This window comes from Oncorhynchus masou, unplaced genomic scaffold (assembly GCF_036934945.1).
Source record: "Oncorhynchus masou masou isolate Uvic2021 unplaced genomic scaffold, UVic_Omas_1.1 unplaced_scaffold_1031, whole genome shotgun sequence".
NCBI lineage: Eukaryota > Metazoa > Chordata > Actinopteri > Salmoniformes > Salmonidae > Oncorhynchus > Oncorhynchus masou.
In genome coordinates, this window is record NW_027000005.1 from 199,545 (window position 1) to 211,535 (window position 11,991).

Here is an 11,991-nt window from a genome sequence, read left to right on the forward strand (position 1 = left end):
TTCGTCCGTCGGACTGACAGATGGTGAAGCGTGATTCATCACTCCAGAGAAAACGTTTCCACTGCTCCAGAGCACAGAGGCGGCGGGCTTCACACCACTCCAGCCGATGCTTGGCATTACGCATGGTGATCTTAGGCTTGTGTGCGGCTGCTCTGCCATGGAAACCCATTTCATGGAGCTCCCGACGAACATTTCTCGTGCCGATGTTGCTTCCAGAGGTAGTTTGGAACTCAGTAGGAGTGTTGCAACACACAAATCCATTCTACTGTCAATGTTTGTCTATGGAGATTGCATGGCGGCGTGCTCAATTTTATACACCTGTCAGCAACGGGTGAAGCTGAAGTAGCCGAATCCCCTCATTTGAATGGGTTTCCATGTACTGCTGTAAATATAGTGGGTGTGTAAGAACTGGAGATGATGTTGTGTGTTTGTTTCTCAGTTCCGTCGATTCCAGGAACAGACCCTGAGCCGGTTAGACCTTCTGAACCAAATGTCTAATGTGTCGACCTCCCTAGAGGTCAGAGTTCAGACCCTGTCTGACCAACACAGAAACCTCACCCAGGAACTAACACAACTCAGAGACACCACCACACAGGTTACTGTTTATATCATTTTAGTTATATTATTATTGTAATACATTATGTTATTTTTTATATTAAAATATATAAATATGTATGTATATTTATGTTATATTATTAGGTAAAAATGATTGTTATGCTTATATTTCGTTTTAGTTTGGGGCCCTGTCATTGTTTTATCTTGTTTCTGTCCTGTTTTGTTTTTGTGGGGGGAAACATATAAAACCTTTTACCCCCAAAAAACAGGAGCTGGACGTCCTGAATGACCGCAGCAGTAAACTACAGAAGAAGAACAAGAGGATGGAGGGAAGACTGGCCTCGCTGGAGAGAGGACTGAGACACAGACAGGGACAGGTACTCTAGGCAACAGACAGGGACAGGTACTCTAGGCAACAGACAGGGACAGGTACTCTAGGCAACAGACAGGGACAGGTACTCTAGGCAACAGACAGGGACAGGTACTCTAGGCAACAGACAGGGACAGGTACTCTAAGCAACAGACAGGGACAGGTACTCTAGGCAACAGACAGGGACAGGTACTCTAGGCAACAGACAGGGACAGGTACTCTAGGCAACAGACAGGGACAGGTACTCTAGGCAACAGACAGGGACAGGTACTCTAGGCAACAGACAGGGACAGGTACTCTAGGCAACAGACAGGGACAGGTACTCTAGGCAACAGACAGGGACAGGTACTCTAGGCAACAGACAGGGGACAGGTACTCTAGGCAACAGACAGGGGACAGGTACTCTAGGCAACAGACAGGGACAGGTACTCTAGGCAACAGACAGGGACAGGTACTCTAGGCAACAGACAGGGACAGGTACTCTAGGCAACAGACGGGGACAGGTACTCTAGGCAACAGACAGGGACAGGTACTCTAGGCAACAGACAGGGACAGGTACTCTAGGCAACAGACAGGGACAGGTACTCTAGGCAACAGACAGGGACAGGTACTCTAGGCAACAGACAGGGACAGGTACTCTAAGCAACAGACAGGGACAGGTACTCTAGGCAACAGACAGGGGCAGGTACTCTAGGCAACAGACAGGGATAGGTACTCTAGGCAACAGACAGGGACAGGTACTCTAGGCAACAGACAGGGACAGGTACTCTAGGCAACAGACGGGGACAGGTACTCTAGGCAACAGACGGGGACAGGTACTCTAGGCAACAGACAGGGACAGGTACTCTAGGCAACAGACAGGGACAGGTACTCTAGGCAACAGACAGGGACAGGTACTCTAGGCAACAGACAGGGACAGGTACTCTAGGCAACAGACAGGGACAGGTACTCTAAGCAACAGACAGGGACAGGTACTCTAGAAAACAGACAGGGACAGGTACTCTAAGCAACAGACAGGGACAGGTACTCTAGGCAACAGACAGGGACAGGTACTCTAGGCAACAGACAGGGACAGGTACTCTAGGCAACAGACATGGACAGGTACTCTAGGCAACAGACAGGGACAGGTACTCTAGGCAACAGACAGGGACAGGTACTCTAGGCAACAGACAGGGACAGGTACTCTAGGCAACAGACAGGGACAGGTACTCTAGGCAACAGACAGGGACAGGTACTCTAGGCAACAGACAGGGACAGGTACTATAGGCAACAGACAGGGACAGGTACTCTAGGCAACAGACAGGGACAGGTACTCTAAGCAACAGACAGGGACAGGTACTCTAAGAAACAACAGACAGGGACAGGTACTCTAAGCAAAAACAGGCAGGGACAGGTACTCTAAACAACAACAGACAGGGACAGGTACTCTAGGCAACAGACAGGGACAGGTACTCTAAGCAACAACAGACAAGGACAGGTACTCTAAGCAACAACAGACAGGGACAGGTACTCTAAGCAACAACAGACAGGGACAGGTACTCTAAGCAACAACAGACAGGGACAGGTATTCTAATTAACAACAGACAGGGACAGGTACTCTAGGCAACAGACAGGGACAGGTACTCTAGGCAACAGACAGGGACAGGTACTCTAATTAACAACAGACGGGGACAGGTACTCTATGCAACAGAAAGGGGCAGGTACTCTAGGCAACAGACAGGGACAGGTACAATAAGCAACAACAGACAGGGACAGGTACTCTAAGCAACAGACAGGGACAGGTACTCTAAACAGCAACAGACAGGGACAGGTACAATAAGCAACAACAGACAGGGACAGGTACAATAAGCAACAACAGACAGGGACAGGTACAATAAGCAACAACAGACAGGGACAGGTACAATAAGCAACAACAGACAGGGACAGGTACAATAAGCAACAACAGACAGGGACAGGTACTCTAAGCAACAACAGACATGGACAGGTACTCTAAACAACAGACAGGGACAGGTACTCTAAGCAACAACAGACAGGGACAGGTACTCTAGGCAACAGACAGGGACAGGTACTCTAAGCAACAACAGACAGGGACAGGTACTCTAAGCAACAACAGACAGGGACAGGTACTCTAAGCAACAACAGACAGGGATAGATACTCTAAGCAACAATTTGTAAGTCGCTCTGGATAAGAGCGTCTGCTAAATGACTTAAATGTAAATGTAACAGACAGGGACAGGTACAATAAGCAACAACAGACAGGGACAGGTCCAATAAGCAACAACAGACAGGGACAGGTACTCTAAGCAACAACAGACAGGGACAGGTACTCTAAGCAACAACAGACAGGGACAGGTACTCTAAGCAACAACAGACAGGGACAGGTACTCTAAACAATAACAGACAGGGACAGGTACTCTAAACAACAACAGACAGGGACAGGTACTCTAAACAACAGACAGGGACAGGTACTCTAAGCAACAACAGACAGGGACAGGTACTTTAAACAACAGACAGGGACAGGTACTCTAAACAACAGACAGGGACAGGTACTCTAAGCAACAACAGACAGGGATAGGTACTCTAGGCAACAGACAGGGACAGGTACTCTAAGCAACAACAGACAGGGACAGGTACTCTAAGCAACAACAGACAGGGACAGGTACTCTAAGCAACAACAGACAGGGACAGGTACTCTAAGCAACAACAGACAGGGACAGGTACTCTAAACAACAGACAGGGACAGGTACTCTAAGCAACAACAGACAGGGATAGGTACAACAGACTAGGCAACAGACAGGGACAGGTACTCTAAGCAACAACAGGCAGGGACAGGTACTCTAAGCAACAACAGACAGGGACAGGTACTCTAAACAACAGACAGGGACAGGTACTCTAAGCAACAACAGACAGGGACAGGTACTCTAAGCAACAACAGACAGGGACAGGTGCTCTAAACAACAACAGACAGGGACAGGTACTCTAAGCAACAACAGACAAGGACAGGTACTCTAAGCAACAACAGACAGGGACAGGTACTCTAAGCAACAACAGACAGGGACAGGTACTCTAAGCAACAACAGACAGGGACAGGTACTCTAAGCAACAACAGACAGGGACAGGTACTCTAAACAACAACAGACAGGGACAGGTACTCTAAACAACAACAGACAGGAACAGGTACTCTAAGCAACAACAGACAGGGACAGGTACTCTAAGCAACAACAGACAGGGACAGGTACTCTAAGCAACAACAGACAGGGACAGGTACTCTAAGCAACAACAGACAGGGACAGGTACTCTAAACAACAGACAGGGACAGGTACTCTAAGCAACAACAGACAGGGATAGGTACTCTAGGCAACAGACAGGGACAGGTACTGTAAGCAACAACAGACAGGGGCAGGTACTCTAAACAACAACAGACAGGGACAGGTACTCTAAGCAACAACAGTCAGGGACAGGTACTCTATTCATCAACAGACAGGGACAGGTACTCTAAGCAACAACAGACAGGGACAGGTACTCTAAGCAACAACAGACAGGGACAGGTACTCTAAGGAACAACAGACAGGGACAGGTACTCTAAGCAACAACAGACAGGGACAGGTACTCTAAGCAACAACAGACAGGGACAGGTACTCTAAACAACAACAGACAGGGACAGGTACTCTAAACAACAACAGACAGGGACAGGTACTCTAAACAACAACAGACAGGGACAGGTACTCTAAACAACAACAGACAGGGACAGGTACTCTAAGCAACAACAGACAGGGACAGGTACTCTAAACAACAACAGACAGGGACAGGTACTCTAAGCAACAACAGACAGGGACAGGTACTCTAAGCAACAACAGACAGGGACAGGTACTCTAAGCAACAACAGACAGGTACAGGTACTCTAAGCAACAACAGACAAGGACAGGTACTCTATTCATCAACAGACAGGGACAGGTACTCTAAGCAACAACAGACAGGGACAGGTACTCTAAGCAACAACAGACAGGGACAGGTACTCTAAGCAACAACAGACAGGGACAGGTACTCTAAGCAACAACAGACAGGGACAGGTACTCTAAGCAACAACAGACAGGGACAGGTACTCTTTTTTATTTTATTTTACCAGGCAAGTCAGTTAAGAACAAATTCTTATTTTCAATGACGGCCTAGGAACAGTGGGTTAACTGCCTGTTCAGGGGCAGAACGACAGATTTGTACCTTGTCAGCTCGGGGATTCGAACTTGCAACCTTTCAGTTACTAGTCCAATGCTCTAACCACTAGGCAACAGACAGGGACAGGTACTCTAAACAACAACAGACAGGGACAGGTACTCTAAACAACAACAGACAGGGACAGGTACTCTAAGCAACAACAGACAGGGACAGGTACTCTAAGCAACAACAGACAGGGACAGGTACTCTAGGCAACAGACAGGGACAGGTACTCTAAACAACAACAGACAGGGACAGGTACTCTAAACAACAACAGACAGGGACAGGTACTCTAAGCAACAACAGACAGGGACAGGTACTCTAAGCAACAACAGAAAGGGACAGGTACTCTAAGCAACAACAGACCTGGACAGGTACAATAAGCAACAACAGACAGGGACAGGCACTCTAAACAACAGACAGGGACAGGGACTCTAAACAACAGACAGGGACAGGTACTCTAAGCAACAACAGACAGGGACAGGTACTCTAAACAACAGACAGGGACAGGTACTCTAAGCTACAGACAGGGGCAGTTTGGGAAACACAGAGGCAGGGCCACCCAAAGTCAGTCCTGGGGCCTCCCTGGAATGTCATTTCAGTGTTTGCCCAAGCACTACACAGCTGATTCAAAGTTGGTTATTTGTGTAGTGCTCGGGAAAAAAACAAAACGTGCACCCAATGAGGTTCCCAGGATCGAGTTAAGATGACTTTGCCCAGATAGAAATATCTCACTCTTCCCTAGTGAATAATATAATGTCAATTAGCCAAATGTAGTGGTTATAATCTGTTCTGCTATAACTCTCTTCTCTTCTCCTCCCCTCTCCACAGGGCAGCAGGCAGACCCAGAGACTGAGTCAGGAGCAGGGAGAGTCTCTCTCCAGCCTCACCCTGGAGCTCCAAGGCCAGGAGGGTCGTCTCGACTCCCTGGAGGCCCAGCGAGAGGAGCTTCTGGTCGGGCTGAGAGGTCTCCAGGAGTCCCTGAGGGAGCAGGATCTCCGGATGAGCCGGCTCGAAGGGAGGCTGGGGGAGCTTTTACAGGGGAATGTAATCTCTTCCAGGGGATCAGAAAGGACAGGAGACCCCCTCACCTCCAACCTCACCCCCCAGGACACAGCACCCCCACGGAGGACCCAGGCCTCCAGAGGACAGAGCCCAAGACAGGACACCCAGACATATTACCAGCCCCAGCCTCAGGCTAACATTCAGCCTCAGCCCTACTCTCAGCCCCATCCCAAACCCAATTTCCAGCCAAAACACACCAAAGACAGGAGGATGAGGACAAGACTACAGCCTCCACCTCCCCACCCCACACAGCCTCCTTCTGAGTCCCAGGAGGAGAGGAAGAGGCTGGGGGAGAGAGGACAGGAGAGCCCCCGGCCTGGTCGTCCTCAACAGGGGCCAAAACCACAGTCTGTGGAGGAGACGAGAGAGGAGGGAGAGATGGAGAGGAGGAGGGGGGATGAGGTGTGGAGGAGGAGTGAAGTGACGCGGACAGAGATGAGGAGGGGAGAGGAAGAGCGGACAGAGAGGAGGAGGGGAGAGGAAGAGCGGACACAGTGGAGGAAGGAAGAGGAAGAGCGGACAGAGAGGAGGAAGGAAGAGGAAGAGCGGACAGAGAGGAGGAAGGAAGAGGGAGAGCGGACAGAGAGGAGGAGGGGAGAGGAAGAGCGGACACAGAGGAGGAAGGAAGAGGAAGAGCGGACAGAGAGGAGGAAGGAAGAGGAAGAGCGGACAGAGAGGAGGAAGGAAGAGGAAGAGCGGACAGAGAGGAGGAAGGAAGAGGAAGCACAGACAGAGAGGAGGAAGGAAGAGGAGGAGATGAAAGGAGAGGAATCACAAATCCAGAACCTTCTCCAGCTTCCAGTGAGACACAAGATCCCTCTGCAGCACATCCCCAGGAGAGAAGCCACCAGTAAGTACCTTCAGATCAACCTCTGCCAGGTGTCAATAACAGGAAAGCAAAACTCCAGTAACTTACCCAGAATTCCCAGGTTTTCCGTCATTTCTGGCTGAAAGATTCCGGATGTCCTGCTTGTTCCATTGTGGTTCCAGGAATCTTCAAACTGGGATTTCTGGAAACCCCTCTGTCAGCAACACTACATCCAGTGATGTAATGCCAATTAAAGAACTATAAAATAGAGAAGTGTAATGTGGTGTGACATCACATAGTATCCCATAATGAGGTGTAATGTGGTGTGACATCACATAGTATCCTATAATGAGGTGTAATGTGGTGTGACATCACATAGTATGCTATAATGAGGTGTAATGTGGTGTGACGTCACATAGTATCCCATAATGTGTAATGTGGTGTGACATCACATAGCATCCCGTAATGAGGTGTAATGTGGTGTGACATCACATAGTATCCCATAGAGAGGTGTAATGTGGTGTGACATCACATAGTATCCCGTAATGAGGTGTAATGTGGTGTGACATTACATAGCATCCCATAGAATAGTTAGACATTTTTGCAAACAAAAAACAGAAATATCACATTTAAATAAGTATTCAGACCCTTTACTCAGTACATTGTTGAAGCACCTTTGACAACGATTACAGCCTCTAGTCTTCTTGGGTATGACGCTACAAGTTTGGCACACCTGTATTTGGGGAGTTTCTCCCATTCTTCTCTGCAGATCCTCTCAAGCTCTTTCAGGTTGGATGGGGAGCGTTGCTTCGCTGCATAGCTATTTTGACTTCTCTCCAGGGATGTTCAATCGGGTTCAAGTCTGGGCTCTGGCTGGGCCACTCAGGGACATTCAGAGACACTTGTCCTGAAGCCACTCCTGTATTGTATTGGCTCTGTGCTTAGGGTCATTGTCCTGTTGGAAGTTGAACCTTCGCCCCAGTCTGCGGTCCTGAGTGCCCTGGAGCAGGTTTTCATCATGGATCTCTGTGTACTTTGCTCCGTTTACCTTTGCCTTGATCTTGACTAGTCTCCTAGTCCCTGCCGCTGAAAATCATCCCCACAGCATGATGCTGCCACCACCATGCTTCACAGTAGGGAAGGTGCCAAGTTTCCTCCAGACGTAATGCTTGGCATTCAGGCCAAAGAGTTCAATCTTGGTTTCATCAGACCAGAGAATCTAGTTTCTAAAGGTCTGAGAGTCTTTAGATGCCTCTTGGCAAACTCCAAGCACAATGATACAACACGGGACGAGACCCGTAACACACACACACACACAATGATACAACACGGGACGAGACCCGTAACACACACACACAATGATACAACACGGGACGAGACCTGTAACATACACACACAATGATACAACACGGGACGAGACCCGTAACACACACACACAATGATACAACACGGGACGAGACCCGTAACACACACACAATGATACAACACGGGACGAGACCCGTAACACACACACAACGATACAACACGGGACGAGACCCGTAACACACACACACAATGATACAACACGGGACGAGACCTGTAACATACACACACAATGATACAACACGGGACGAGACCCGTAACACACACACACACTGATACAACACGGGACGAGACCCGTAACACACACACAATGATACAACACGGGACGAGACCCGTAACAGACACACACACAACGATACAACACGGGACGTGACCCGTAATCATCTGTGCACAACACAAGTGGCACGAAAGCCAAACCAACACAGCACGGGTACTCACACGACCAATGGACATGCAAACATTTCTAAAAACCTGTTTTCACTGACATTACGGGGTATTGTGATGTCATTACGGGGTATTGTGATGTCATTACGGGGTATTGTGATGTCATTATGGGGTATTGTGTGTATATTGATGAGGAAAATAATGAATTGAATCCATTCTAGAATAAGGCCGTAACATAAAACTTTCACAAAGCACTGTATGTGTTTTACATCCAGAAACAACATCTGCTGAGCCACGAGAGACCAGGAAGACACACACGCACACGCACACACACACACACACTACACACACACACACACACACACACAGTCGCACACACACACACACTACACACACACTACACACACACACGCACACACACACACACACTACACACACACACACACACACACTACACACACACAGTCACACACACACACACACGCACGCACGCACGCACGCACGCACGCACGCACGCACGCACACACACACACACACACACACACACACACACACACGCACGCACGCACGCACACACACACACACACACACACACATCTGATAAAGGCATTGTTGTGTTTTTCCATTCCGTTTGGAGGGAAAGGAGAGTTGAACCATTACATTTGCCCCATCTTGGGACTACAAGGTCCTCTGCTCTCTAAATAGATAAACAGAGAGAGAGAGAGAGAGAGAGAGAGAGAGAGAGAGAGAGAGAGAGAGAGAGAGAGAGAGAGAGAGAGAGAGAGAGAGAGAGAGAGAGAGAGAGAGAGAGAGAGAGAGAGAGAGAGAGAGAGAGAGCACACACACACTACACACACACACACTCACACACACACACACAGAGAGAGAGAGAGAGAGAGAGAGAGAGAGATTTGAGAGAGAGAGAGAGAGAGAGAGAGAGAGAGAGGTGTTGATAGATACAGGATATAGTCTCAGTGTTTCCTTCCTATAGCCTGGGTACCAGTCTGTTTCTATTGCCTTCCTAATAGCCTGGCTACCAGTCTGTTTCTACAGCCTTCCTATAGCCTGGCTACCAGTCTGTTTCTGTAGCCTTCCTAATAGCCTGGCTACCAGTCTGTTTCTACAGCCTTCCTATAGCCTGGGTACCAGTCTGTTTCCTTCCTATAGCCTGGGCACCAATCTGTTTCTATAGCCTTCCTATAGCCTGGGTGCCAGTGTGTTTTTCCTATAGCCTGAGTACCAGTCTGTTTCTATAGCCTTCCTATAGCCTGAGTACCAGTCTGTTTCTATAGCCTTCCTATAGTCTGAGTACCAGTCTGTTTCTATAGCCTTCCTATAGCTTGGGTGCCAGTGCGTTTTTCCTATAGCCTGAGTACCAGTCTGTTTCTATAGCCTTCCTACAGCCTGGGTGCCAGTGCGTTTTTCCTATAGCCTTAGTACCAGTCTGTTTCTATAGCCTTCCTATAGCCTGAGTACCAGTCTGTTTCTATAGCCTTCCTACAGCCTGGGTGCCAGTGCGTTTTTCCTATAGCCTCCTTATTTGCTGTTGTTGAATGCAGAAACAGTCCAAGACTGGGATTAGATGGTCCCAGTCTGCTTTTAGCTGTTCGTCATCATGGTGTGTTTGACCTGTAAAACATGACTGAGAATAAAGCTGTTACACTGACAGTCCTGTTCTCTGGCCAGAACCCCCATCCAGCCAGAACCCCCATCCAGCCAGAACCCCCATCCAGCCAGAACCCCCATCCAGACAGTCCTGTTCTCCGGCCAGAACCCCCATCCAGCCAGAACCCCCATCCAGCCAGAACCCCCATCCAGCCAGTCCTGTTCTCCGGCCAGAACCCCCATCCAGCCAGAACCCCCATCCAGCCAGAACCCCCATCCAGCCAGTCCTGTTCTCCGGCCAGAACCCCCATCCAGCCAGAACCCCCATCCAGCCAGTCCTGTTCTCTGGCCAGAACCCCCATCCAGCCAGAACCCCCATCCAGCCAGAACCCCCATCCAGCCAGTCCTGTTCTCTGGCCAGAACCCCCATCCAGCCAGAACCCCCATCCAGCCAGAACCCCCATCCAGCCAGTCCTGTTCTCTGGCCAGAACCCCCATCCAGCCAGAACCCCCATCCAGCCAGAACCCCCATCCAGCCAGAACCCCCATCCAGCCAGTCCTGTTCTCTGGCCAGAACCCCCCATCCAGACAGTCCTGTTCTCTGGCCAGAACCCCCCATCCAGCCAGTCCTGTTCTCTGGCCAGAACCCCCCATCCAGCCAGTCCTGTTCTCCGGCCAGAACCCCCATCCAGCCAGTCCTGTTCTCCGGCCAGAACCCCCATCCAGCCAGTCCTGTTCTCTGGCCAGAACCCCCATCCAGCCAGTCCTGTTCTCCAGCCAGAACCCCCATCCAGCCAGTCCTGTTCTCTGGCCAGAACCCCCATCCAGCCAGTCCTGTTCTCTGGCCAGAACCCCCATCCAGCCAGTCCTGTTCTCCAGCCAGAACCCCCATCCAGCCAGAACCCCCATCCAGCCAGTCCTGTTCTCCGGCCAGAACCCCCATCCAGCCAGAACCCCCATCCAGCCAGAACCCCCATCCAGCCAGAACCCCCATCCAGCCAGAACCCCCATCCAGACAGTCCTGTTCTCCAGCCAGAACCCCCATCCAGCCAGAACCCCCATCCAGCCAGAACCCCCATCCAGCCAGTCCTGTTCTCCAGCCAGAACCCCCATCCAGCCAGTCCTGTTCTCCAGCCAGAACCCCCATCCAGCCAGAACCCCCATCCAGCCAGAACCCCCATCCAGCCAGTCCTGTTCTCCAGCCAGAACCCCCATCCAGCCAGTCCTGTTCTCCAGCCAGAACCCCCATCCAGCCAGTCCTGTTCTCCAGCCAGAACCCCCATCCAGCCAGTCCTGTTCTCCAGCCAGAACCCCCATCCAGCCAGTCCTGTTCTCTGGCCAGAACCCCCATCCGGCCAGAACCCCCATCCAGCCAGAACCCCCATCCAGCCAGAACCCCCATCCAGCCAGAACCCCCATCCAGCCAGTCCTGTTCTCCGGCCAGACCCCCCATCCAGCCAGAACCCCCCATCCAGCCAGAACCCCCATCCAGCCAGTCCTGTTCTCCGGCCAGACCCCCATCCAGCCAGAACCCCCATCCAGCCAGAACCCCCCATCCAGCCAGAACCCCCATCCAGCCAGTCCTGTTCTCTGGCCAGAACCCCCATCCGGCCAGAACCCCCATCCAGCC

General features: G+C 50.5%; 1 protein-coding gene across 1 annotated transcript in view; it reads left to right on the forward strand.

Moving 5' to 3' along the window:
• The first annotated feature begins 203 nt into the window (after nt 1-203).
• LOC135528771 (trichohyalin-like) overlaps nt 204-11,991 on the forward strand; it is an 18,192-nt gene continuing 6,404 nt past the window's right edge. Inside the window, exons 1-4 of the mRNA XM_064957837.1 lie at nt 204-218; nt 440-595; nt 825-932; nt 5,969-7,052. Coding sequence (XP_064813909.1) covers nt 204-218; nt 440-595; nt 825-932; nt 5,969-7,052 — 1,363 coding nt within the window. The remainder of the gene's footprint in view (nt 219-439; nt 596-824; nt 933-5,968; nt 7,053-11,991) is intronic.